General features: G+C 36.3%; 4 protein-coding genes across 4 annotated transcripts; 1 reads left to right on the top strand and 3 right to left on the bottom strand.

Annotated features, from left to right (window-relative positions):
- Positions 1 to 21: 21 nt before the first annotated feature.
- Positions 22 to 4,069, bottom strand: LOC119988012 (tRNA (guanine(9)-N1)-methyltransferase-like). The gene is made up of 3 exons (XM_038832921.1): positions 3,482 to 4,069; positions 2,736 to 3,095; positions 22 to 443 (listed from the first exon to the last, which is right to left on the bottom strand). The coding sequence occupies exons 1-3, from the start codon at positions 3,878 to 3,880 to the stop codon at positions 234 to 236; spliced, it is 969 nt and encodes a 322-aa protein (XP_038688849.1). The 5' UTR covers positions 3,881 to 4,069; the 3' UTR covers positions 22 to 233.
- Positions 4,070 to 16,619: 12,550 nt separating this feature from the next.
- On the top strand, positions 16,620 to 19,215 carry LOC119989907 (DNA oxidative demethylase ALKBH2). Its single transcript, XM_038835672.1, has 4 exons — positions 16,620 to 16,882; positions 17,943 to 18,059; positions 18,160 to 18,349; positions 18,729 to 19,215. The coding sequence occupies exons 1-4, from the start codon at positions 16,676 to 16,678 to the stop codon at positions 18,926 to 18,928; spliced, it is 714 nt and encodes a 237-aa protein (XP_038691600.1). The 5' UTR covers positions 16,620 to 16,675; the 3' UTR covers positions 18,929 to 19,215.
- A 528-nt stretch (positions 19,216 to 19,743) lies between these two features.
- LOC119989906 (cellulose synthase-like protein E6) lies at positions 19,744 to 23,225 on the bottom strand. Its single transcript, XM_038835671.1, has 8 exons — positions 22,726 to 23,225; positions 22,326 to 22,650; positions 22,117 to 22,257; positions 21,903 to 22,034; positions 21,613 to 21,825; positions 21,292 to 21,519; positions 20,681 to 21,028; positions 19,744 to 20,545 (listed from the first exon to the last, which is right to left on the bottom strand). The coding sequence occupies exons 1-8, from the start codon at positions 23,010 to 23,012 to the stop codon at positions 19,997 to 19,999; spliced, it is 2,223 nt and encodes a 740-aa protein (XP_038691599.1). The 5' UTR covers positions 23,013 to 23,225; the 3' UTR covers positions 19,744 to 19,996.
- A 1,650-nt stretch (positions 23,226 to 24,875) lies between these two features.
- LOC119987891 lies at positions 24,876 to 25,415 on the bottom strand. Its single transcript, XM_038832799.1, has 2 exons — positions 25,118 to 25,415; positions 24,876 to 25,021 (listed from the first exon to the last, which is right to left on the bottom strand). The coding sequence occupies exons 1-2, from the start codon at positions 25,413 to 25,415 to the stop codon at positions 24,876 to 24,878; spliced, it is 444 nt and encodes a 147-aa protein (XP_038688727.1).
- Positions 25,416 to 25,699: the final 284 nt, after the last annotated feature.

Below are 25,699 nucleotides of genomic sequence, written 5' to 3'. Positions count from 1 at the left end.
AACACAAAGCAAAGAAGGTCATTCAAGCTCAAGCAATCATTTGATTATATTCCAGCATATGAAATAAATTTTGAGCACCGAAAATATGAAGCTCCTTATACGAAAGAATCCCAATTATTTATTAAGTTTTCCAGAGTCTTAAAAGAGTAGGGGTCTACCAAGGCTGTTAAAAAGCTCAGAAGGTCCAAAATGAGGTAGAACCATAAAAGTTTCAGTTGGTTGGTAAGAAACTTCTAGTCAGACGAGGGGGCTTCAATGCAGTGCTTTTTCGTATCACCTTGATCATCATTGCTCTCACACTCTCCCTCATCGGCCCCTTGATTTTCTTCGTTATCTGATTCACATCTTTTCCGTTGAGGAATCACCTGAAAGAATGAAGCCTTCCAATCTCTTGTTTCCAAAAATTTAATGAGAATCTCAATCACTTGGTTTACAGTGAGGACCTGTATTGAAATGAACATCATGGAGAGTTGAGACTAAGATTGAATTAAATATTAAATTTCCAGAATATAATGTGTTTGCATGAAAAATCCCGGTATGTAAAATACGGACAAAAAGTATTTTTCATTCCACAACTATGGGCAGTGTTTCATTTTTGTCCCTAAGCTTCTTTTCTTCTTTTTTTTCCTATTTTCGTCCCCCAACAATGGGAAAGTACCCATTTCGTCCTTCAAGTGAGATTGACGTCGGAAAAATCTGATGTGGCACATCGGAGACATCCAATATGACAAACTATTCATAACTTGAACAATATGTCCCTAAAGTATTTAAGTTTGAGACCTTTAGTCCCAATGCCCCAAATTGAACTCAAGAACCCTAATCTAGCTCCACTCTAATCTCCACCCAAATTGCTATTTTTCAGCTTGAAATTTCAGGAACAAAAAACCCATAGCCAGCATATTCCAGAATTCTACAAAACTAAGAATTTGGAATTCTCGATGCGACAACTTTCTCCATTCTTTCTCAGCAACACAAACTTTCTCATTAACTTGAGAAAAACCAAAGAATAATTGGGTCTTTTATATGAATCAGCCACCAAATCTCGCAAATAGGTGAGCCAATAAGAGAGGGGTAGAAGAGAAGAATCAATAGTCGACACGAAGATGAGCCACCAAACTCTCCCTCCTCCTTCAGTGCAAGATCTGCAAATTTTTCCCTCTCCCCCAGAAATCTAACCCTAATTGAAATCTAGAATCATACATTCAGATGAAGAAACATGAGTATGGTTGCGAGAAGCGAAGCTTCGCGTCTGCAAGGAGCAACTCTTCGTGTCTGTGACGAGAATTGTGGAAGATGCCTCCTGCAAATTGCTCTTTGGGAAGATGAAGATAAGTTGGAGAAGGGATGAAAATGGAGAAATTGGGGATTAGATTTATTTGAACTTATATGCCACGTGGATTGATTTTCTTATGTGGACTATACACGTAGCTCCACCATTTTTCAGTCACCAGATTTTTTTTAGGGACAACTGGGGTACTTTCCCATAGTCGTGGGACGAAAATGAGAGAAAAAAAAATAAGAAAAAAAGAAGTTGCTGCTTAGGGACAAAAATGAAACTCAACCCATAGTTGAGGGATGAAAAGTTACATTTTCCCGTAAAATGCATGTAAGGGTGAACTAAACACTTAGCGTGAAAAATCTCCATATGTATAAATGTATAATGTGTGTCTGTTTGGTATGCTTGTTTTCCATGTGTTTTCCGTTTTTATTTTACAGAAAATCAGAAACACATTTAGTTACCCATTTAGAAAATACAGAAAACAGGAAATCAATAGAAAACAGAAAATGAAGAGGGAAAGTTTTCTAGTAATAGAAAACAGGAACACAAAAAACAAACTAAACGAACCCAAAATCTCTCAGCATAATCTTCCTAGTTGCGTAACTGAATAAGGAGGTCTCTTTGTATCTTTGAGCAGGAAAATATAAAGCATATTAGGAAGAAACCATGGACAGAGAGTATTTTCAAAAGAATTCATGTATGCCCATAGAAGAACCTAATGTTACATGCGCGACCCTTAGTACAGAACATGGAATGCTTGATATATGTATGTTCACTAAGATACAGATATTGTTTGACACCTCTTATATGAGACGCCAATGCAAACAATCAATTGAAAAAGAGAAAGCAAAAGATGTGCATCATCCTTGACACAAGTAGTCAATTGAAAAATATTGGGTTAATACTCCATGTCCATGCACTCTCTTCAAAACTAGACGAATTAGTTCATCGCTAGGCCTTGACTAACAATAATAAAATAAATTATTAGAACACAGTTTTTTATGCGTAGTGCCATTATCGGTGCACTGCTCCCAAAAATTCAAGAATCCAGAACAATGGTCATTCATCATTCCGATAACTTTCCAAACGTAATTTTCTGGGACCTTAGTTATTTCATATTTGTGGTAACTCTGGTAGAGCCAGAACTCAGAAGCATAAGGTGGAAGTGGCAAATGGAAATTCACGTTCTATGAAGAATGAACATGCTACCATATCACCTTTAGGCAGATTGTGCCAGAGGGTGAATCACATCTCACACCTAGCAATTGTATCCTACCATCCTACACAGGATAAAATACGGCAGTTTTTACAGTTTAGATGCCCTTAGTTTGGATCTTGCATTTGGCATTAGCTATTCAAATAATAAAAGCAAATAGCATGGCTTAAAGAAAAGTAGGAAACAACACAACATACATCATTTTTAAAAAAATGCAATAGTACTGAAGACCAAATATACCTGAGAACTTGACATCTTCAAGTAATCTCCTATGGGGAGTTTTGCCGTTTGGATTCCTTGTTCTTCCGCTTTCTTCATGGTTATCCCTTTCCACCGATTCCGATCCACTAATCCACCAATGATATATATCTTTTCTGAAGCAAGGTCATCTAACACGTATTCGGAATCTGCCGTAAGATATACAAGATTTTGTTTCTGATCTTGCAATGCTTCAATATATGATTGACTTTCTTTCTCAATTAACCATTTATCGAATCCTGGGAGCCTTTGAAGTTGCTGCTCCATTTCCCCTCTGCATCCAGTCAACCAAAGATGACCAGGAGAAGTACATCGTCCATTTACCGCATAACAATACATAATCTGCAGTTTACAATAATGAATGACAAATCAAACAAACTGGAAAGCAATGACAAATTCAGCAATGTACAGGAATAAGGCTTTTAAAGTGATAATTGTCAAATCCCAGTCCCCTAGAATATAATAAAACAATGAAGAGTACCATTGTGAAAACATAGCATGTGGAGTGAAGCAACCAAAGATCAAATGGAACAACATGGCTTCAAATTAACATGAACTTGCAGTACAGATAAAAAAAAAAAAAGCCTACAAGAAAAGGGTATACATTCAAAAAATGTATCGAGTGAATCAAAACTAACAGTGTAGATACAAAATTAGGGCTAAATCAGCACCAGTAAGAAAAAAATCAGAACTTTCGACCATGACAACAGGCATTCTTCGTACTATACCTGCTGCACGAGGCTGTGAATCTCGGTGGAACTCATGAGATGCGAAAACTCGAGATCGATCACAATCTTCTGTCCAATTTCTTTGGCTTTCGTGAGCCTCTCGATCTTCCGCTCTCGCTCCTTTGACCTCTTCTCCATCCGCTCTTTCCTGACCTCTCTCCGCGACTCGATCAGCCTCTGCCTTTCATCCTCGCTCGCTGCAGCCAGCGTGCCGTCCCACTCCTTTCGCCTCCTCTCTGCATCCTTTCGCTTCTGTTCCTTCATTTGAGCCTTCTTCTCCGCTTTCTTTGCTTCGAACCTCTGTTGCTTCAGGAGCTTCTTCTGGGCGTTCTTCGAGAGAGGTTGGGGAGGGGCTTCGAACGTGCTCTTGTCGTTTTGGTTCTCTTTGGCCTCCTCCATTGTTGTTCTGCTCCGGAGAGCTTCCCTTTGTTGCGTTTCGTTTGGATGTGGCGTTCGAGGAGCCCGGGTTTTGTGAGTTGTGGGAGAGGAAATGCGAACGGTGTCGTTGGGCGCCGTACGTATGGGAGGATTGGGAGCAACCCCAACTCAACAAAGTGAGTTGTGGGATCAATTCCAACTCAATACCTCCTTTTGGGACAGACCATCCCTCATTTTAACTAAAAATCTATATCTATTTTGAGAATTTTCATTTCAACATCACATTAAATATTTTATTATTTTTCAGTATAACTATCATTAACTCTAATTTATTATTACAAATACAAATAATATAATTTAATATTAATAATCTCATTATTTAACATTCATTTTTAATAATATTTTTTTAAGAAAAATTATTCTAAAAAATAAATATTTCATCTACTATTTCTTATTTCAACCCACACAAACATTATCAATTATCACTTAATTTATTTACCACTCATGTCAGCTACTACTCATTTCAACTTCCACTCAAATATTATCAACCACCACTCATTTTATCTATCATTCATATCACCTACCACACATTTCAACCATCACTCATTTTATCTACCACTTATATCAGCTAACACACATTTCAACTACTAAAACATTATTAGCCACCACTAATTTTATCTACCACTTAAACATTATCTACCACTCGTTTCAGCTACCACTCATTTCATCAATCCTTAAATGAACTCATTTGCTATATCACTTTCACTTATTTTCAATCTCTTCTCTAACTCACTCATTTCCATTTCATTTTTCTTGTAAACTTTGACATTTTATATGGCTCACCGTAATCATTTGGTTAATATGTTACGAGGATGACATCAACCAAGATTTTGCATTGCTCACAACTATGGTTATGGAGGAGGAAGAAAAGCGTCCAGTGCAACACCTAGGTTCTATGTCAGGTCATGTTGTTATTTGGCGTGGTCGAGTTGAAGGTTATGAAAGATTTTATCATGACTATTTTATTGAAATGCCCATATATCCTCTCCGCATATTCCGTATGGGGTTTCAAATGAATCGTTCATTATTTTTTCGAATTTTATCTACCGTTGAAGGTTTTGGTTCATATTTTGTGCAAAAGAGAGATGCCCTTGGCGTGCCTGATTTGTCTCCTCTTCAAAAGGTAATAGCTGCAACAAGGATGCTTGCTTATGGAGCATCTACAAATTATATAGATGATTATTTATGAATTGGAGAAAGCACTACCATTGAAAGTCTCAAAAGATTTGTTCGAGCAATTATTGCTTTATTTCAAGAAGAATACTTACGATCGCAAAACAATAATGATGATGTTACCAGGTTATTAGCTATGAATGAAAGATGAGGTTTCTCTGGAATGTTGGGTAGTATTGATTGCATGTACTGAAAGTGGAATAATTATCCAACTACTTAGCAAGGTATGTGCATCGATCACATTCATTAACCGACCATATTTTGGAAGTAGCTGCTTCTTAAGATCTCTGGATATGACATGCTTTTTTGGATTACTAGGATCTCTCAATGATTTAAATGTGTTTTATCGATCTTCATTATTTAATGAACTTGTTGAAGGACGTGATCCTCCAATCAATAACAACAATTATTCAATGGGATATTATCTTACCGATAGTATATGATGACGTGCAAATCTAGCTTGGTTTACAGATGTCTTAGGTTGATCCAAACTAGGCTGATTGTAATACTACTTGTGAAGATTTTTGAACTGAAAGATGAACACAAACACAAGCTAAAGAGTCTCCCCAAAGTGTGTTCCTTGGGAAAGACACTCTGATGTAAGCATCAGAAAAGCAAGAAGAGAAAACTAAGAACCCTGGTGATAAAAACTCTTAGAGAAAAGGTATGAAAGTTTTGAATGAATCTTTTACTTGACCGAATTGCCTTTTTATAGTAACAAACTAGCTCTAATTCATATTGGTTTCAGAGTCTTGTCTGCTATGTGAACTAGGAGATGTTCACCTTTGTCATTTCAAATGAGGTAGGAATCTCCTTTTAGTAATCCTGCTACAATTCATGAGTTGCCTTACCACTGCCATGAGCATAAATTATTCTTTCAACCACGAGGTAGGTATCTCGATGTCGAGGTATGAGCTCTGCTTTCTCTCTTTTTGGCATTTTTAGCAAGATCGAGGTGAGGTTTATCGAGATATATCTTCTCATCTTGGTCTTAGGTGTGCTACGTGTTATTTTTGATTGGTAGGTGACTTTGGTGTCATTATATGCCTCCAGACCTGCACCAGCCGAATCTATTTGGCCTGTGTGGAGGTTTGTACAAGTCATGATCGGGCGAACCTATTTGATTGGTTCGAAGTCGAAACATTAAATATTAAGTAACTTATTGGATTTTAAGACTTGTGGCTGAGATTGGAGGATATGAATAGTTCTCGATCTCAATCGTTAGGCCGATCTATACCCCACTATAAATAGTGGAAGACCTATCATTTTCACAGCTTTTACCTTTGGTGAGTTTGAGACCAAGCAATATCTTGCGCATCGAGCAATCTTCATTCTGAGTTAGGTTTTCATTTTTTCGAGCAACTTTTCCTTTCTCCGAGGTACTTTTTAAAAATATCTTATGCTTCAGATTCTGATATTTTTTTGTAACATCTTAAAAAATGCTTTTGCCTATGCCTTCTATAAGTCTTATAAGACTTCCTCTGCAGACAATGAGGATGTCATCTCAAAACCAAATACCATTGAAACTACTACTTCTACCCCAAATGCTTGAAGAGGGTATCAAGAAGAGGGTATCACCAAGCCTATAGGATTAGGTTGTAGGTTTACTAAGGAAGAAGTAGAAGCCTTTAGAATTCAATATAAGAGCCCTTATCCTTGTCGACCTGTTGCTGCAAGGGAGTCGTCTTTTAATCCTCGTCATGGAAAATTTTCCATCTTTATTCCCATTGATGCCAATGAACATCTTTCTTTTTGTACCAACTAACACTACAAAAACTGCTATCAACCACGACACTTATTTTCGACCTTTTTATGAAAGCGCCGTCGCTTACAAAATATTCTTGTGTTTTTTTATTTAACCGCCGTAGTTTTTTTTAGCAATAACGACACTATCATCAAGCTTCGTTAATGCCCAATAGTCACGGCGCTTAATTAGAAAGTGTCGTAATTGAAAATAAAAATTTGCGCCATTGAATTCGCGCACTATACTCTACGACGCTTCTGAAAAGAGCGTCGTAAAATCATGGCACTTATTAAAATTGCGCCATAATACAAAGGCGAAACTTTTACAATGCGCCGCAAATAAGAATATAAATGGCACTTTCAACAAAGCGTCGTAAAATATAATAAAACACGATACTTTAACAAAAAAACGCCTTGATATTTATTTACTTACTCTTTTTTATTTTAAGGCAACAAAGTTTAATTTATAGACTAATTAAATATCATACTTATATATAAAAACAAAATGACTATGAACCTATATATGCATAGACTTATAACAACAAAAATGCACCATATATATACACGTTAGTATTTAAGTTGGCACTCCAAAATATATATATATAACTATATATATACTTTGTTAATTTGTTAGCTCCAATATTAATAGATGCATTAGATCAATACTAATATATAAAGTTTAAAAGAGATTGTTCGTTTAGGTCTATATTAAGGGTTTGTGCTTTAACATTGAAGGCGTATATGTTTAGGGTTTAGGTTTATACTTTTTTGATTGAGATTTTCTAAGCGGCATCTTTATTAGACTTTTATTGCGGTATGCCCCTCATATTTGTATACTTTTTATTTTTTAACACAATTCTTACTTACCAAAAAAATTTAGGGTTTAGGGTTTGACACACAATATATATATAGGGTTTGGGTATGAGTACTACTAGGGTTTAAGGGTATATATGAATCACTAAATTAATTAAGATTAAATGTTTAATTCACAAGATACAATATTCTACTTGAAAGTCATTACCAAATGTACGTTTTTATTCAAATTATAATGAATTTATAAAGTCTTCTCATAATGAAGAAATTTGCTCAGTTACTCGAGATGACATACCATGACATGGACTTCTACATTGATCTTAGGAAATTCTTTAAGAAACCTGCTATCCCTATTGTTTGCTCTCCAGAGGACTTTACTAGGGCTTCTCATTCTAAGAAGGCTAAAAAAGGTGTGAGATAGGTCTTTTCTCTACTCAATTTCGCTTGGCACATCTTTTTCGTTGAATTTCTAATTTTTATTTGTCTTGCAAATATGTCTAGTTTTGGCAAGTACATGGATATGCAAATTCCCAAATCTCGAGTGCTGAAGAAAAAACTTCCTATTGTCAGTGTTGGACTGAGCAAGAGAGGTCGTGGTGGAGACAAAAATGTTGTCTCTACTAGACCCAAGACCTCCTCCTTAGCCACGAAACCTGTTTTGCCCGTTGTCATTAGATTTATGCATTATTTAGCTTCCTTATCTAGTTCCTTTTTCGAAAAAGGTTGCTCCTGCTCATATGGCTAACATTCATGTGCCAAAATGGGGAGTTCTAACCTCTGATAGTGCCTCCAACCCTCGGGTGGCCATCGAGATGCTAAATGACCTTTTCACTCCTGCTAATCTCTATTGATCTACCCAGTTTCCTATTGAGTTTAAGTTGTCCCATATCTCGATGAGATATATGGAGGTAAGCCATCTTTTATCTCGATTTTAGCTCTTCTTTTTCTTCTTTTTTTTATAAAGATTAACTTTTTTATTTTTGTTTAGCTGGCTTCTGTCCTTAGTAGCTTATCTTGTGATGTTGCCAATTTGATAGCTTCAAAGAGGACTACCGAGGAGAATTTTAGGTTATCTGAGAAAGAGAGAGTACTAGCCAAGGAAAACCTAAAGAAGGCTCGATCTGAGGTTAGCCATTTGACCGGGCATGAGGAGAATTTGAAGGTAAAAGTGGGTCGTCTGGAGGATGAGTTGGAAAGGCACAAGAATCTTATCGAGGATAAAACTTCTCGGAGGTATTTGGAGGGCCTAGTTGCTGGGGTTGAAGATTTTAAGAAGTCATATGATTTCGGTCTCCCTCTTCGACAATAAGGCTTCTTTGGTTTCCGATCTTCATTCAAGCAGGCAAGGAGAGATCTAATCAAGGCAGGACTTGATCTTGATATCCTTACTCCTTCATGCCTAGCTTTAGCAGGAAAAGAAAATGAGGAGTTGGACAAGGCAGAGACTTATATGATTTCAAGGCGGTTGAGGAGGTAAAGAGTGCTCCTTTCGAGGACAAACATCTGAACTATTCAAATGTATTTGTTCTTTGATCACATATGACCAAACTAGATCATCAACATATATTGTTAAAAATTGGATGAGGCGTCCTCAAGTGGAGGGCATTTCTAATGGAAGCTCCTTAGAGGCATTAGTAGCAGACTGAGCAGTAGTAGTCTTGAACGGATCATCAGGAATATCATAAACCTCGATCGGAGGATGGGTATTCTCATCATCTACATAAGTCTCAATGTCGACTTCGTCATCATTTGGTACAATATGGCTTACAATAACTTTTACAACCTCTGTTTTTCGTTGCAACTTTTGTTTAGACATTTTATCTTGCTAAATTTTTTGATAATGTCTCTCCGAAGAGTAGCTCTCCCATCTTGTATAAGTTAAGATTGTTCTTAAGTTATAAGATGAGAATAAATGGTAACTCTCGTAACTTTAATGTCAAGTTGTAAGAACAATCTAAGTTATAGATTTCATCGATTCTTATAACTTAAGCGTGATAAGATTGAATCGAGGTTTATTTATGATTTTCTTGGCCATTGTAACTTAGAATGTTTTCTAAGTTGTGAGGTTGAATCGAGGTATGTGTTTTCTCGACTCTTGTAACTTTTTCTCTAAGTTATAAGGTTGAACCAAGGTATTGACCATTGTAACTTAGAGTAGTTTCCAAATTGTAATAGATAAATCTTGCAACGATCGAGTGCTTGAACATTGTCAGAGGATTTTAGGGGATGATAGGCATATCCCAAATTTGTAGTATGTAAATTGAAAATTCTAAAATAGGGTTATCATTTAGAATACTGATTGGAAATTTCTAAATTGAAAATTGGTACTCAAAATAGGTGAAAATCCATTGGACATGCTCTAACTGCTCCCTCTATCCCATTAGGTTCATGCTTCAAACCAATATTCCAATAAGTCATTGAAATATTTATAGATAGTAATGCTCTTATTCCAAAAAATATCTCTTTCCCTCCTCACCATCTCTCTTCTTACCATCTCTCATTGTCTCTCTCTCTCTCTCTCCGTCACTATCCGGCCGTCGTCACCTCCGTCATCGGCTGGTGGGAGTGTGTCCTAAAAACAAACCATGTATGATGATAATTATGAAATTTATTGATAAATATTTATTGTTACATTTTTGTTTAAAATGTTTTACTTAATATTTCATTTATATATGAATGTTCTGTAAAGGTCTAGGATGTTAAATATAGTAATTTTGGATACTAAGATGCACTTTATGTGTGAGTATAAATATACACAAGATTCACTATTACATCCAAAATAAACTAGTCATAACCAGATTAACAAAACTAGGAACTTTGTTGATATAGGTTGTATTGCATGGACATCACCGAATAGGAGAGTGGTTTGTCTTGACTACTAGAGACGATTCTCGGATTGGTGCACTAATGTATGTAAGGCAACATACATTGACAGACTTACATAGGAAAGAACAACCAGAAAAGTACTATCAATGAGTTGTTCATCATATAGCTGTAGGAGTATGATATCTCATAAGTTTGAGTAGGCTAATACTTCACACTTATAGCGTATGCGTTTTGATTCATCAATGAGTGAGACATGCATTATTATCGATATACTCGTTGGATTGGGCGTATGTCACTAGGATGTGGGAACACACCTACAATATAATCATTCATGTACTTCCGGTTACGGAAGTGTAAACACCCACCTGAAACGTTCAAATTAATATGCCCAGAAACTATGCATAGTGGTCCTTATGGATTAAGCGTTAGTATTTAGTTTGATCGATGAGTCAATCTAATACGCTTAGGGGATAGATACAAAGGAATCGAGAGCTCAGGGAAAATATGGTCTTTGGAGTATTTGATCATAGTACACAAACTCTCATTCCAATTTATTGGGTGTTGCATGGAGGATATATTCGTATGCATCTCACAGGTTATGAATGTTTCTAAATAAGATAAGTCTCAATGTAAGAATTTTTATCTTTGGGAGTTCATCCATAGTTTAGGTGATGTTAGATGAACATTGGATTGAAATATTATTCATAGTCATAGGGCTTGGCTGTAAAGGATAATATTTTGGGAGCCTAGATTTGTATGTCCTACTGAGTCCCCTTGGTAGCCCCAATTTAGTCTCATGTCCTATTAAAGGAAGATCGACAAGAATCTCAAAGCCACTATTGGCTATGCTCAGAAACTCGAGGAAAAGATTTGTATTACAATAAGTTTAATTTTATGGGTTTTGGTTTACCAAAAAAAGCCTAAGAATAAAATTAATTTTATAAAGATATAAAAATTCCTCGTAGTTAGTATTTATTAATAAAATAAATATGCGTGAATTTAATTCGGATACACGATTTGGAATCAGACTGGGTACGTGCATGCCCAATAGGGTGCGCGTAGGCCTAAGGAGAAAAGCAAGGGAGTGGTCTAGCGCTCTAGGCCACAGCTCAGCACAAATGCGCAGACAACGCTGGGCCGCACAACACAGCTCCATGTTGAGCTGCACGGCCCAACTTGGTAACGGGCAAAGGGGGTTTCATGGCAACCTCCCTCGCCCTTCCCTTATTTTATCTTCTTCTAATTGTAACTCTATTGGAGTTACTAATTCTAATTATGGGATGATTCCTCTAAACCCGAGTCTTTGTTTTAGTATAAATACATCTCTTTCTCTATGAAAAATGACGATTATTCTCTAGCCCCAAAAAACCTAAAAATAAGAGTTTTATAGAGAGAAAAAAAGAGAGTTTGCTTGAGTGATTTAGGCTCACTCCCTAGGAGATTTTTGTTTACTTTTTGCAGTGAGGCTAAGGGGAATACCAAGGAAATAACATAGGCATTCTTGAAGTGGTGGTTCGTGTGTTCAAGAAAAGAAGAAAGATAGGAATCTCAATATTGAAGAGGTTGGTTATTTTCTAACACCCTTCATGCCATGATTGTGTGCTTGAATAATTTAGATATAATGTTGTATGGATATAAACCTAGAAGTATATTAGGATTATTTATAAAATTAAAACTAGATCTAATGTGTTTGTATGCCATGTTAAAAATATTATTTGTAGCGAAATAAATTTTTAGATGCATGCTAGGGGGTATACATGGGTTGTAGGGCATCGTTCGTTAAAATTTTGATTTGTACCTGTGTTAAGCCAACTGCATCCAAGGAACGATAATCCATGGCGGTAGATAGCAAAGCATAAGGGTATCAGGAGTTTAGGATCCAATAAAAATGCAAGTAGATGCCTAAGCTTTTTATGAGATTGTATTTCAACAAAAGATGAAGATCTGATCCGTGGGCTATTGATTGTTTTGTTTTAGTCCTCCTACGAACTAATAAAGTACTTTGGTAGTATATGCCATTGATTTTTTTTATTATGGCAACAAGCATTGCATAATGTTGTCTTTTTTTGTGCAATTTAATATGTTTTCCACGTGTAAGTGAAAATTGCAGATATTGTGTATTTGTTTGGATTCCTCAGATCTCTCTCTAGGTCAGAATTTTTGGCTAATTTTGAGAAATCCTCTCAATGTTTTGGTAAATTTTGTGAAATCGTCTGAATTTTCTAGTCAATTATGAGAAATCATCTATGGGTTGATTTTCAAAAATCTTCTAAATTTCTTGTAGATTTTTGTTTGATTATTAGAAATCATGTGAATTTTTTGATTAATTTTGAGAAATGCGCTGAATTTTGTGGTAGATTTTTCGAATTTATCTGGTTGTAGCTAGTCGTTTGTTATTCAAAATCAAGAAAATTGAGATTTCCTCTTATTGAAAATCCTATGTTGTAGTTGGTTGTTAATATTTCCTCTGAATTGATTCATATGAAATTTAGATTTCTTCTGTTTTTTCTAATTGGTACAGATGAAATTCTCTGAATTGGTTCGTATGAAATATTTATAGCTGTAGGGAGTTCGTGCGAGGGGGGAGAAAGCATTTTCATTAGAGAAAAACAGGGCTGTTAATGCTTAGTTTTGATCGATTTTTATTGCTTTTTGTACCTGGGACGATATGTTCGGTTTTTTGCTATGTTGAAGTTCGAAAACCGACCAGATTACAAGTGAGTGATTCGCAGTTGACTTTTAGTTTTGGTCAGTTATGTCGGTTTTCGGATATGGACCGAGCCTACTTGTTGTGGCCTAGAAAGAAGACATTGACATATTAATTATTGAATCTAATTTTCAGGCTCTAAATTAATGGATTCGGGGGAGGGCCGGTTCACTTGTGAACATGTTATTAACCTGTTCACTTTGTGAATCGTTGGATCATAAAGGATAACTATGATGGTAAGGATTTTGTTTAATTTTATCTCTCTTATCTATTTGTACAAATTCAGTATCTCTCTCTTCTTTCACAGGTTTAACCAACAACCAATTCCATATATTCGATTAAACTTTTAAAACTCATCTGTCTAGTGCTTTCATATACTTTCAGAAACAAACCTAAAGCAAACAAAATCTTATTTTCACTCTAGTGCTTTCATCAATCCAAGAAAACAAGAGGCCATTGCGATTTCATTGATGATACTTCTAGATCTGAGAAAACTAAAAGTGATGAGAGTAGATCTTAAAAATATGAGAGTAATCATGAAATATCTGAAAAAAGTGAGAGTGACGGACTTTGTGGTCGACCCTACCAGAACCAGATGAGAGTAATCTATTTATCTGCATATTCAGATGAGTTATCTCCGGCGATGCATGCCGTCTCTGGCTGCAGATGAGCCGCAAGGAGCCAGGAGGCCAAGCTGGGAACTTGTAGAGGATTGGGACTGGGAAGATCGTTTCACCATTAATGGAAAAAGGAGAAATCAAATAAAGTACAAGAGAGAATGTGTCAGATAGTGAAAGAGGTGGATAAAAATTATAACCATTAGATCTGTCTGTCTAGATCTGACGACTATTAACCTGAATAGGTTAATAACCGATGCATTAGGGCACCGGTTCTCCCCTCAATCCTCAATTAAGTCCATATCAATATGATACTTGTGAATCAACCTGCATAATTTGCTATGACCTTCTTTAAATTAGTTAGGTAATTGCTAAATGCACATGAGTTTTACTAAGTACACACAAACATGTATTTTTGTGTATGATGTGAATTGACAATTGAGTTTACGTATGTGTATGTATGCCTTTTCAATCTCCCACTCTAATGACAGTTTGACTTTCAATCTCAGGATATATGAGGTCATGTGATTAGACCTTGAGTCAGTATACCCGATAATCAAGAATAACTACATCTATATGTATTTTTATATTATAGTCTAATAATACGAAATTTTTTTAATTTTCATCTAACAATTTAGAAACATCAATCACATTTCCACAAAAAAATATATTGTTTTTTTTTTACGCATTCCCACAAACAAATTCCCAAAATTTTAAAAAAATTATATAAAAAAACAACAACTTTTATTGTCTCCCTCTCATTTTGTATACAGACACATTCCCACAAACCTTGCCTTCTCTCCAAAAACCCACAAATACTATACTGATCTTCCACAAACATTCACATTCTCTCTGTCTCTCTTTATTCCGTATGCAAGATTGATTCCTTTTTTAAAATCTGATTATGGGTTATATGGGTTTTGTGTGTTTTGATTGAAGTTTTTGTGACGTATAAATCTACGTAAACGAGTTGTATATTTCTCTACGCTATGGGTCCGTTTGGTAGAGCGGAAAGATTGATTTTCAATGTTAGCGGAAAAGCTGAGCTTAAAACTGTGAAATATGCTGTGAGGTGTTTGGTGAAGTAAAAGCTGACGCTAGCAGAAAAACTGTTGAAATAAAGTATTATAATATTAGATTTTTGATTTTTATATTAAAAGTTTATATTAAATTTAATCTAATAAATATAATTCTTATTTAAATTAATTTTAAGCATATTTTTTTATTAAATATAAACGTTGTGCCGTTTAGCAGAGCGTTAAACGCCAACATCTAGCTTAGCAGAAACGCTATGTCCGACGCCCTGTCATATATATATATTTTTTTAAAAAGACAAGAATTGCAAAATACACATACATATGCTATAGTGGGGGCATGTGATGTCATTAGTGTGTGGGGGCCACATCTGTTATGGTTTATTTAAATCGTGGGATTACGCGTCCGTAAATACCTGATGGAAATTGGACTTTCGGGCGATAGCTGCTTGTCTTGGTTTTGGCGAACATGCATGGGATACTGTCCGTCGTGACTTGATAGGTGAGTTGAGCGTATTCTGGCATGAATATGTTGCAATGTTTGGTAGTGAAGAGCATGCATTGGGTGTTCACAACTCAATGAAATTCTTTGACTTAGATAGAGTAGCACCAGTTCAACATTGGATGACAATGTCAAACATGAGTCTCTTGATTGCTTCGAGGTACAATATCATACTACACGTTCTTAGTTCTGCATAGAGCTTCACATATTTACCACTGCGATCAACTCCTCCACCGTAGTATCAGCATGTTGCTATTGCTATCAAACACGTTAATAATAATCACTACGTCCAGGTTTCCTTAGTTGGGGGTTACCCGATGCCTACCATTATGCCTCAGTGGAATTACTTCAGGTATGAGTGCGTAGCAGCATGGGTTTTACTGTTTTACCATATATGGAACAACTTGATGTATACATACAGCATACTCGTTCTAGGTTTCCTCCTGAAACTATTATGGCAGAAGATTAGTAATGTAACAAACGTTATTATGCTTAAATAGAGTATTTGTTAATAGACTCTGATGTGAATGCTTTAATACATGAAAAATAAAGATTTTTTTTAGCGTCCAAAAATGGCTTGAATTAGTGTGCCAAAAAAATATAAACACCTAATAGTATTTGATTGATCGAAAAAATATAAACACCTAATAAAAACCAGTGAACCGGCAGCCTCTACGCTTTTTTCTGAATTAAAATATTATAATATTAAATTTCATAATTTTTATATTAATTTTTATCTAATAAATATAATTTTCATTATTATTAAAATTTAGTTTAAACATAATTATTTTTATTAATAAAACTAATAAAATAATTATTTTATTAAATATTAAGTATAATGATTTTATAATAATTTTTATTAATCTTACATTTAATTTTTAATAAAATAATTATTTTATCCGTGTCTCGTGTGTGTACAAGTAAAACACATTTAACAAGGAAAATGTCAAATCACCTTTATCATGATAGGATGGATAGAGAGATATAATGAAAGTGTCAAATCAACACAAAAGTGTGTGTACAAGTAAAAATAATGTGCATTTAGAACTACCCAATTAGTTATTCAAAAATTTTGACTTTTGATGACATAGGATAGGGAAGGAATGATCATGGAATGACTAAATAATCATGGAATCCAATTGGTAGACAACAAATATAGAGGGTAGATATGAACACGTGTATGGGCCACAAAGCCCATAGTCATAACTTTAAACTCTACACACAATATATGGGCTCTGGCCCATATACCATGGTTGCTGATAAGGGAAAAAGATGCACACATAAACAAAGGGTAGTCAGTATTGGCGCGTATATCGTAAAGGTCCTTTCCTTTGCTTTCCAATGAGTTTGCAGCTGAAAGCAGCGAATCCTAACCCTAATGAGAACGCAAAGAAGGGGCAAACTATTGATCTCGGAAATGGTAGTGAAGTCGTGTATGTACAGAGGTTCATGGCATACGATGAGGCCTGGAGATTGTTTGATTACCTCGACAAACAGATTCCGTGGACCAGACCCACTATTCGCGTCTTCGGTCGATCCTGCGTCCAGGTAATAATGATCGCTTCCTCTTCTGGTTTGAAAAAAAATAATTAATTTTTGAATAATTTCTGTGATTGTTGCTGTAAATTCTGGGAAAGGTGAGGAATTCTCAGAGGAATTGTTGGCTCCTTATTGAATTGTAATTTTTGAATAGTTTCCTAAATAATTGCTTGATATTGGCGGTGTTTTTTTTTTTAATTTTTAAAGTGATCTTTTGTGCTGTGGGTGGATAAGATCGATTAAAAGTGTTTTACCAATGGAAATTTGGTAGCAGGGCGCATCTAGAAATTTGATCGTGGGGGGACTTGGTTAGTAGTATAGTTTGGAATTATTAAGTGAACAGTTAAAATTTTACGGGGGTTTGCTGCCACCAAAATTTTTTTTGGGCTATTTCCTGAAAAGTGACTAGAAATGCACAAATATTTATATAGTTATTAAATTAAATAAATATCTGTATAGTCTTTAAATTACAAATCACAAATAAAAAATGTACTCAAGATAACAAAAACAGTCATTTAAGTTGTGCTAAACGATTTTTCATTGAGTAGGAATCATCGAACATTATGTATGAGTGTGTTGTATGTATATGTATCAATCAATAATTATAATTTTTATATACATTATATACATGTATTTATAAAAAATGTGTAATTTCTATTTACTATAAATACTATACATATATAATTTTTTTTTTTTCCAAAAATTCAGGGTGGGCTCCTGAATATAAACTAGATCCGCCCCTGCTTGGTAGCATGTTACTAAGGTGGCCGGTGTGTCACTGATCATTTGTATAATGTGATTGGGGGTTGCAATTTCAATTGCTCCCACCCGATCAATGTGCCCAAAAAAATGTATGATTGTTCTGAGTTTCTACTTCTTTGGTTTTTCTGACCAAAGTGAAGATTATGTCCTGCTTATATGGTCTGTTAGGCGCTTCAGAGTGCAGTGTTTTAGGGTAATTGGGTTACTCTCCCATGAAGATGGTAAATTCTTGTTGAAGATGATAAACTGGTTTGTGAATGATGTTTGATGCACAGTAGTTTTCCCATGTTATGTTCTTTCTCGGCAGCCTAGAGACACCTGTTATATAGCGAGCGCAGGATTACCAGAATTGGCTTACAGTGGATATCAACCGCATCCCTATTCTTGGGATGATTTTTCTCCACTCACAGAAATCCTGAAGTTGGTAAGAATGATTGCAGTCCATTGTTTCATACTCATTAATTATCAGATTAGTGTGCTGGTCTGCTATAATGGTACGTAATGCTTTGTTTTCTAACCTGAAGGTCCAAAAAGTACTACCTGGAAGTAGATTTAACAGCTTACTATTGAATAGATATAAAGGTGGCAATGATTATGTTGGTTGGCATGCTGATGACGAAAAGCTTTATGGGTCAACTCCAGAGATTGCCTCAGTTTCCTTCGGATGTGATCGCGAATTCGTGTTGAAGAAGAAACCCAGTAAATCATCTGGAGGTAATTGTTAGCTGTCATATGCTTAGTTTGTATATTATGTAATTAGTTGTTTGCATCGATATTTTGATTCTTTGTGTGGCAATTATGTTGTAGGATATTCTCCACATCCATCTAATCTACACTCAAATTTTCTTGATGTGATAATATCCTGGGTGTCGTTTGGGATGCCAAGGGGTTACGCATGTGGTATAGACACGAAACATTCTGAAGCAAAAAACAAAAGGTGGTTAAAAGAATAAAACAAGGAACTAGAAAGAACATGGGCAGAAGGCAGAAACTTTTAATATGGTGTTTCATCATCAGTCGTATTGTTATGGGTATCAATAGAGCTTTCTTCCATGGCTCAACCTTACCTTGATGATAAATTTTTGTGTGCTAGGAGAAAAAAGATCTGATGGCGAACCTGAAAGCAAGCGCTTAAAGAAGAGCAGTGATGCTAATCAGCACTCCTTCATGCTTAAACATGGTTCATTATTGGTTATGAGAGGCTACACTCAACGGGATTGGATACACTCAGTACCAAAGCGTGCAAAAGCAGAAACGACTCGGATCAACCTCACCTTCAGGCTTGTTCTTTGATGGATTCTCAGCAGGAAATGTCAATGGCGTAATGTTGTTTGGCTTGTAATTGCCTTTTTGTGTCTATTGAATTATAATCCATACTACGAGATTTTGGAGGAAAGAAATCCAGCTGTAGTACCGTCTGTAATCCTTCAAAGACATCAGAGAACGTAATGTTATAGCAAAACGTTCTAACTGATGGTTGTATGATAGGCTTTTTCGTGAGACTTCACAACTAAAGTTTATGTCCTTTCTCTCGGCCATTTTCATAGAAGTATGGAATATTTATCATTTCTATTCGAACATATGAAAAGCGATTGTACATATAGGATAGCAGTTCAAAGTTAAAAGGTTTTTCCAACGAATGAAAATACTTAGGTTGAGTTTAGTAACAATCCCAAAAGGGAATTTCATTATTCCACTTCGTAAGTTGATTTTTGCTTCAATAAACTTGTCATTCCTACTGACCATGAATTATTAAGATTTCAAGTAAATCGGAAGTTTTCCCCATATTTTGCAGGTCCTTTGCGAGGGTGCGACCTTTACGAAATTGATAATTCATCTCAAGTCATCATCAGCCTGTGCAGTTTGGTATTCTCTTCTATATGTATTACCTTTGAATGAGTACATATATAAATCCGCAGAGATGTTTTATCATCTTGTTAATTATTCAAATAATTCATTTTCTGGTGATTTCTTCATTTATTTATTTTGTTTCCGTTGAGCTCAAGTTCTGCATAATTGTGTACATAACAATATCATAAATTGGTATATGAGTAATTGATGCTTGCATGCCATTTGTTTTTTTTGCCAAAGTTTCCAGGTGAAGAAATGAAAAAAGAAAAAAAGAGTAGAAACTCATGAAATCCCATCAATGCTTATGGTTATTTTGCAGTTAAAATTTTCAAGGAAATAAACGATGAAGAGTGGGAAACGGTGGAGGAAGATATCTCTGAGTCTATTTACAGGTACTTCATTTATGTAGATTCTAGATACATACTGAGAAAATAATTTGGTGCAAGAGCTAGGTTTCATTTATTGTTGCTATGTACACTTATTGTTGCTTAGCAGATGGATACTTGTAGTTTAATACATGGCCATTGAACAAGCCAACAGAGCAAACGCAATGGACTGGTATGTTACTGAACTTGGCATCCTTCCACTATCCTTTCGAAAGAAGAGCCCTTTATACATGGGTAGGCTGATAGAAACCAGTAGTCCACAGAGTAGAATCTGCAAGGCAAACAAGTCTAAAATCTTGGATTGGAAATCCCGAATCACCATCCTTATTCCCCAGACTAAACTGAACATGTTGAGCAATGATAGTGTTGCTAAAATGTTAAACATTGGAGAATGAGAGCCAAACTCCATCATCTCTTGCTCATATCTGCGAGACACTTCCTCATCAGCAGCCACCTTTGCAGTGACAACAAAGGCTGAGTTTGAAATCCCCATTAGCTTCAATACATTGTCGAGCAACCCAAAGAAGTAGGAAGTAGTTCTTTTGAACACCCACATTCTTTGATCGTTCCACCAACCCAGGAAAGTGCCTCCGCAACATATAAATTCTCCTAGGCTATATGCTCTGCTAGCAAAGAAGATATATGCAAATGGTAGTACCCATAGGCTTGATAGCTGAAGTTGCCAAGACGATCTAGTTATTAGCAGTTCAATTAGCAATATGGTTCATTTTCATGTGAGAAGCACCACATGAACTTAGACTAGATAGAGAGTTATCTCTAGCAGGATTGTTGAATAGAAAAGTCATACCTTTGGGAACAAGTAGATGCCTCTGAGCAGGCAGAGGGACGGGACAACAACGTAGTAAAGTGTAGCCAAACAGTTAACAGCCCACAGCACGATGAGGCAGTAGGAAAGTTGAAGTCTAAGGGGTATCTTCTTATGACCATGTAAGAATGGACAATACCGTGAAAGGAAGATCTGAAAATCGCCTTCAGACCATCTCTTATGCTGCACCAACGACTGCAATAGTGTTGTAGGAGCAACTCCCAAGAAGCCCTTCCTTTCTGGATTATAGTAGACGGACCCCCACCCTTGACATTGTATAGCTAATCCCGTCATAATATCCTCTCCCGAACAGCCATACTTTATTCCCATCTGCAGAATCACAGTTAGTCAAATTGGATAGCAAAAACAAGAAATATCAAAACAAAAAAGGTTAACATATGAATATGCTGCCTATAAAAATGCATACTTCTAAAAGAGAATATGCTGCCTATTAGAAATGCATATAGAATCTGAAAACACGCTACGACTCCCGTTGAAACCTAATAGGAGCCATGTACTTCATATAAAAGCTTTGTATAAAAGCTTATGCAGCAATTAAGAGAGCTTGTATGAGCCGTAAAAAGAGATAAGACCTCTTTGCCCCATTGAGTCTTCTCTTCATAAGTACAACTCGCAAGAATTTTGCATGTTGCTTTCAGTAATTCGGCATTTTCATCAGTCTTTCTCTCGTTCGTCCTTTCCCATTCTGCCTTAGAATCCTTGTTGTTATACTTCTTCCCAAGAAGAGCTTCCCTTCTGTGGAAGCACCCGGTACCAATGTAGCAGATCCCTCCATTTGCATCAAATCCATGAAGCTCCACCTTGATACACAACAGAACTTAAAAGAACTAATCAAATCTGTTGCTTTTATCACATTGTGATAGATTTTTGAAAGAATAGTTCTTGATGCCTACCTCCATTATTACATTCAGAGAACCAGCATACAAGTCATTCTTCGTGACGTTGTCGAAGCTCTGTGGATACTGAACATAAGCAATCCTGTGACCCTCCTTTTCATCCAAGAAAAAGCATAGGGCATCTCGTACGGATTCTGAGTTGTTTGAATACATGTCGCAATCCACATTTAGGATAATCGGAGCATTGCTGATCCTTGACGACACCCTTATCTATTCATTCATTGTTTCATCAAAAAACAATAACTTCTATATGTTTACCTTCAAGTAACATTTCACAACAGACATACCAGTGCATTCATGGCCCCTGCTTTGAAATTGTGGGGATGTTGGGGTCTCTTTTCACGAGCTAAGTACACCAGAGTGGGCAGAGGTTGCCCTTCAGTATCAACTGCTTGAGGGTCTCTCCCATGTATTAGTATCTATACAAAACCCAGTTGGTTTAAAGGAAGGTAACAAGCCAGGGATGTCATTCATACCATTCACAGAAAGAATTCATTATACCTGAAAAATGGTTTGATGATCTCGTGGGCTGGAGACCACGTCCCACTGACGAAATCCTTTGTGCTGTTTTCTTATATTTTCTGAGATTTTGCCTTGCAATTTGGCGCTTTCAATCTTCTTCTTCATCTCTTCATATGATTCCTACAATTAGACATAACAGTCACTGGACAAGTTATGTTTAGACCCTAAATTATTACCTTGATGATTACCTTGATAAAAAGCCAATCTTTGGCCTTGAGTTGATCATCATCGATAGGTTGAGAAGCCATACGGAAGTAAGCCTCTGGCGATCTGGGTTCGACCTTGTACCTTTTACAGAATGGCAGCCAAAGGTTTGAGAACCTTGAAGCCTCTAATAGAGCATAGAATGTGAGTTCTGCTCCACCATCATCTGATAAGTAGACACTAAGCTTCTCTGGTGGGTAATTATAAGCCATAACTGATAAGACTGTGTTGATCACCATAACCGGAGGCTCGTTCTCAGGGTCTGCAGTGCACACAAATATGTCTACCCTAGGCATGTCTTCCTCATACCTGCGTTATTCATGAAAATAAAGTTAGCTAATTAAGGAAGGAAGGAACTATTGGAAAATTAAGAACTAGAGAGACCTTTGAGAGAGTCTGTCTTTGAAAGTGTAACGATAGATGGGGTTCCATCTGATGATTTGGGTGATGAACCAGTAGAAGGTGAACCAGAGATCTGCAAGAAGAGATCCGATCCAAACCCATCTGTGGAGGAGGAGGTCTTTCGACGGGAAGTGAAGCAATCTGAACACCCACGTCAAGCATATACAGAGGGCGATGGAGGATACATACAATTTGAACAGAAAACTTCTCATTGCTGTCCTTACTGTCTTTGTCTCAAAGAGTGAAAAACGATCACCATTCCTCTCCATCTCTCACTGCATCCAATAATATTTGACTAGATTTCCGGTTACAAATGAAAAAGAACATATGATTTAGATGTATGGAGCTGAAATATAAAGGTTCCAAGTTTCGCTTCATAGTCGTAGAGAAGTCAACTTTACATTTCAATCGACCCTACACGACAACAATTCATGGAAAATTATTGGTACTAGAACTTCCACCATGCATAATAAGAAGCTTTATCTGAACAACAAATTCCCACATTTTGGGTGGCTTTAAAACTCCCCAACGGAGATATTATACTCATGACTGCAAATGTTCTCTGCTCGATTTATCCGCTGGGTTTCCCTGATTTACATGTACTAACATAACCTAATCCAATTCATGTTCTGCACAGGTTGTAAAATGCCAGACACATCACTAACTATTCCTACAAGCTCAGTATTACCAAGCCATTGACGGTAATTGTTGAATGATGGTGCTTAACATAAGAGGAGGTGAACTGTGTTTCCAAATTTCAAAGGAAGGGTCTGTTCATATTCACCTGTTCACTTTGTGAGCCATTGGATCTTGCTCTTAAGATCCAACGGTTCCCTCAAATCCAAATTCTACTACATCCAATGCCTCCGTTTGCCCATCTACACCGTATTCTTCTCTTCGATGTCGACACTTGGATTCCTCTTAGTTATATAAATTCTTAATCAAAAATATTCCGTCTTCTATGCTCCTCAATGGTCCCCACCTAGCACCATCACTACGCCACCGCACACCTCCACCTGGGCCCTCCTTCCCTCACCAAAAATCTGGGGTCCACCGGGTATCTCCGTATACGGTTCGTATTTCTCTAACTTTGATTTCGAGATTTCTTTTTTAGGCTTCTATCTTATAAACCCCTTTCAAATCTAACCCTAGCAATGATAAAAGAAAGGTTTACAGAGGAAGAAGACAAAGAGGACACAGAGAATAAATCATCTTCATTTCATATCATTCATTAACTAACTGTTTACGGTCTAAGAGCAGCTCCAGTGGCTACGCTAAAGCCATACTATATCCCATTTTAGCGGAGCATTCATCAAAAAGTTCAAAAAAAAAAACCCACAGCAGTCCCTCTATTTAACAAGACACAGCCCTCTATAATACCGTGATGCTACAGTGGTTCGCTAGAGGTGGCGGAGCACTGTAGATCCTCTAAACAATTTTTTAAGATAAAATAATAAGAGTTATGAGCCACCCAATTATATTCTATCCAATTATATTTTATAGTTATCCAAAGTTTTCTTTGTTTATCAAGCTTGGTCGATAAATAAACTTGTTTTTAGTCTAATAAACAACGTTTTTTTTTATATTTATATTTCCTATTTAACTGGATAAACCTTAAAACAAGTAACAAATTTTTATTAGATTAATTTAAAATTACTTAAAAGTTACACTTTTCTAATAAAATAATTAAAATATAATGTAAAGAGTACAAACTACGATTCACTATAAATATTCGATAAATGTTTGATAAGATCACTTTGGAGCTGAGAATGAACTTGTCTATCTCTGATTTAAAAATGTTGATCTATGAAATCCTGAAGTTCATATGCATGGTCTTCTGGCACTTCTATTGGTGGAGGACTTTTATCGATTTGATCATATATGAAAGACATATTTGGTTGAAGGTGTAGATGTCGCTCGTCTTCAACGATCATGTTGTGTAATATGACACATGCAAGCATAATCTCTTTAAGTGTTTCTGTCTCAAAGTAACGAGCAAGTCCACGTACAACTGCGAATCGAGATTGTAGCACTCCAAATGCACGTTCCACATCTTTTCTGACGCCTTCTTGACACCTTGCAAAATGTTTGGTCATGGTTTGTGGTAGCGGGATCGATTTCATGAACGTAGCTCAGGAAGGATATACACCATCAGCTAGGTAGTATCGCACTGTATAGTTATGACCATTGATTGAATAATTAACTATAGAGGCACGCCCTTGAGTTAGTTCAGAAAAAACATGGGATCGTTCTAACACATTGATGTCGTTATGGGACCCTGGTAGTCCAAAAAATGCATGCCATATCCATAGATCATATGATGCAACGGCTTCTAAAATAATTGTTGGTTCATGACAATGTCCAGTGTACATACCTTTCCAAGCAGTCGGACAATTCTTCCACTTCCAATGCATACAATCTATACTTCCTAGCATCCCAGGAAATCCACGAGTTTTGTTTAATGCTAGTAGTAGTTCAATATCATTGCTGTTGGGAGACCTCAAATACTCAGGACCAAAGATAGAAATAATTGCTTTTGCAAAATATTTCACACTCTCAATAGCAGTACTTTCTGAAATTCGTCCATGAAATCTGCAGCAACTCCGAAGGCAAGAATCCTCAATGCTACAGTTATCTTTTGAAGAGAAGATACCCCAGTCTACCGGCTGCATCTCTTCGTTGTTGAAAATATGGTTCATGCATTTCTATTGCGGATTGAATGGGAAGAAATAGAGCTCGATTCATGCGAAATCTCCTTCTAAACATAGCATCATTATAGACTGGTGATTCTGCAAAATAATCGTTGAAAATGCGTTCATGACCTTGCAGTCGATTATGATTAATGATCGAACTTATCGATGAGAACCGGTACGTGATTTTGATCCTCACTCGAATCGTTTTCTTTCATACTCCAAAAATAAAAGATCTTCAAACTCATCCTCAGAGGACGAATTTG

Source organism: Tripterygium wilfordii, chromosome 21, assembly GCF_013401445.1.
Source record: "Tripterygium wilfordii isolate XIE 37 chromosome 21, ASM1340144v1, whole genome shotgun sequence".
NCBI lineage: Eukaryota > Viridiplantae > Streptophyta > Magnoliopsida > Celastrales > Celastraceae > Tripterygium > Tripterygium wilfordii.
This window is presented reverse-complemented; position numbering and strand designations above follow the sequence as displayed.

Excerpts from the sequence above, each read along its gene's own strand:
- LOC119989907 (XM_038835672.1), top strand. The coding sequence starts at position 16,676 with ATGAGTTTGCAGCTGAAAGCAGCGAATCCTAACCCTAATGAGAACGCA. Across the intron at positions 16,883-17,942 it reads TCGGTCGATCCTGCGTCCAG|CCTAGAGACACCTGTTATAT; the intron begins GTAATAATGATC and ends CTTTCTCGGCAG. Across the intron at positions 18,060-18,159 it reads TCACAGAAATCCTGAAGTTG|GTCCAAAAAGTACTACCTGG; the intron begins GTAAGAATGATT and ends TCTAACCTGAAG.
- LOC119988012 (XM_038832921.1), bottom strand. The coding sequence starts at position 3,880 with ATGGAGGAGGCCAAAGAGAACCAAAACGACAAGAGCACGTTCGAAGCC. Across the intron at positions 3,096-3,481 it reads TTCACAGCCTCGTGCAGCAG|ATTATGTATTGTTATGCGGT; the intron begins GTATAGTACGAA and ends TGTAAACTGCAG. Across the intron at positions 444-2,735 it reads TGAAGATGTCAAGTTCTCAG|GTCCTCACTGTAAACCAAGT; the intron begins GTATATTTGGTC and ends ATTTCAATACAG.
- LOC119987891 (XM_038832799.1), bottom strand. The coding sequence starts at position 25,415 with ATGCAGCCGGTAGACTGGGGTATCTTCTCTTCAAAAGATAACTGTAGC. Across the intron at positions 25,022-25,117 it reads TTGTCCGACTGCTTGGAAAG|GGTCCCATAACGACATCAAT; the intron begins GTATGTACACTG and ends TTGGACTACCAG.
- LOC119989906 (XM_038835671.1), bottom strand. The coding sequence starts at position 23,012 with ATGGAGAGGAATGGTGATCGTTTTTCACTCTTTGAGACAAAGACAGTA. Across the intron at positions 22,035-22,116 it reads ATCATCAAACCATTTTTCAG|ATACTAATACATGGGAGAGA; the intron begins GTATAATGAATT and ends GGTTTTGTATAG. Across the intron at positions 20,546-20,680 it reads GCATCTACTTGTTCCCAAAG|CTATCAAGCCTATGGGTACT; the intron begins GTATGACTTTTC and ends TGGCAACTTCAG.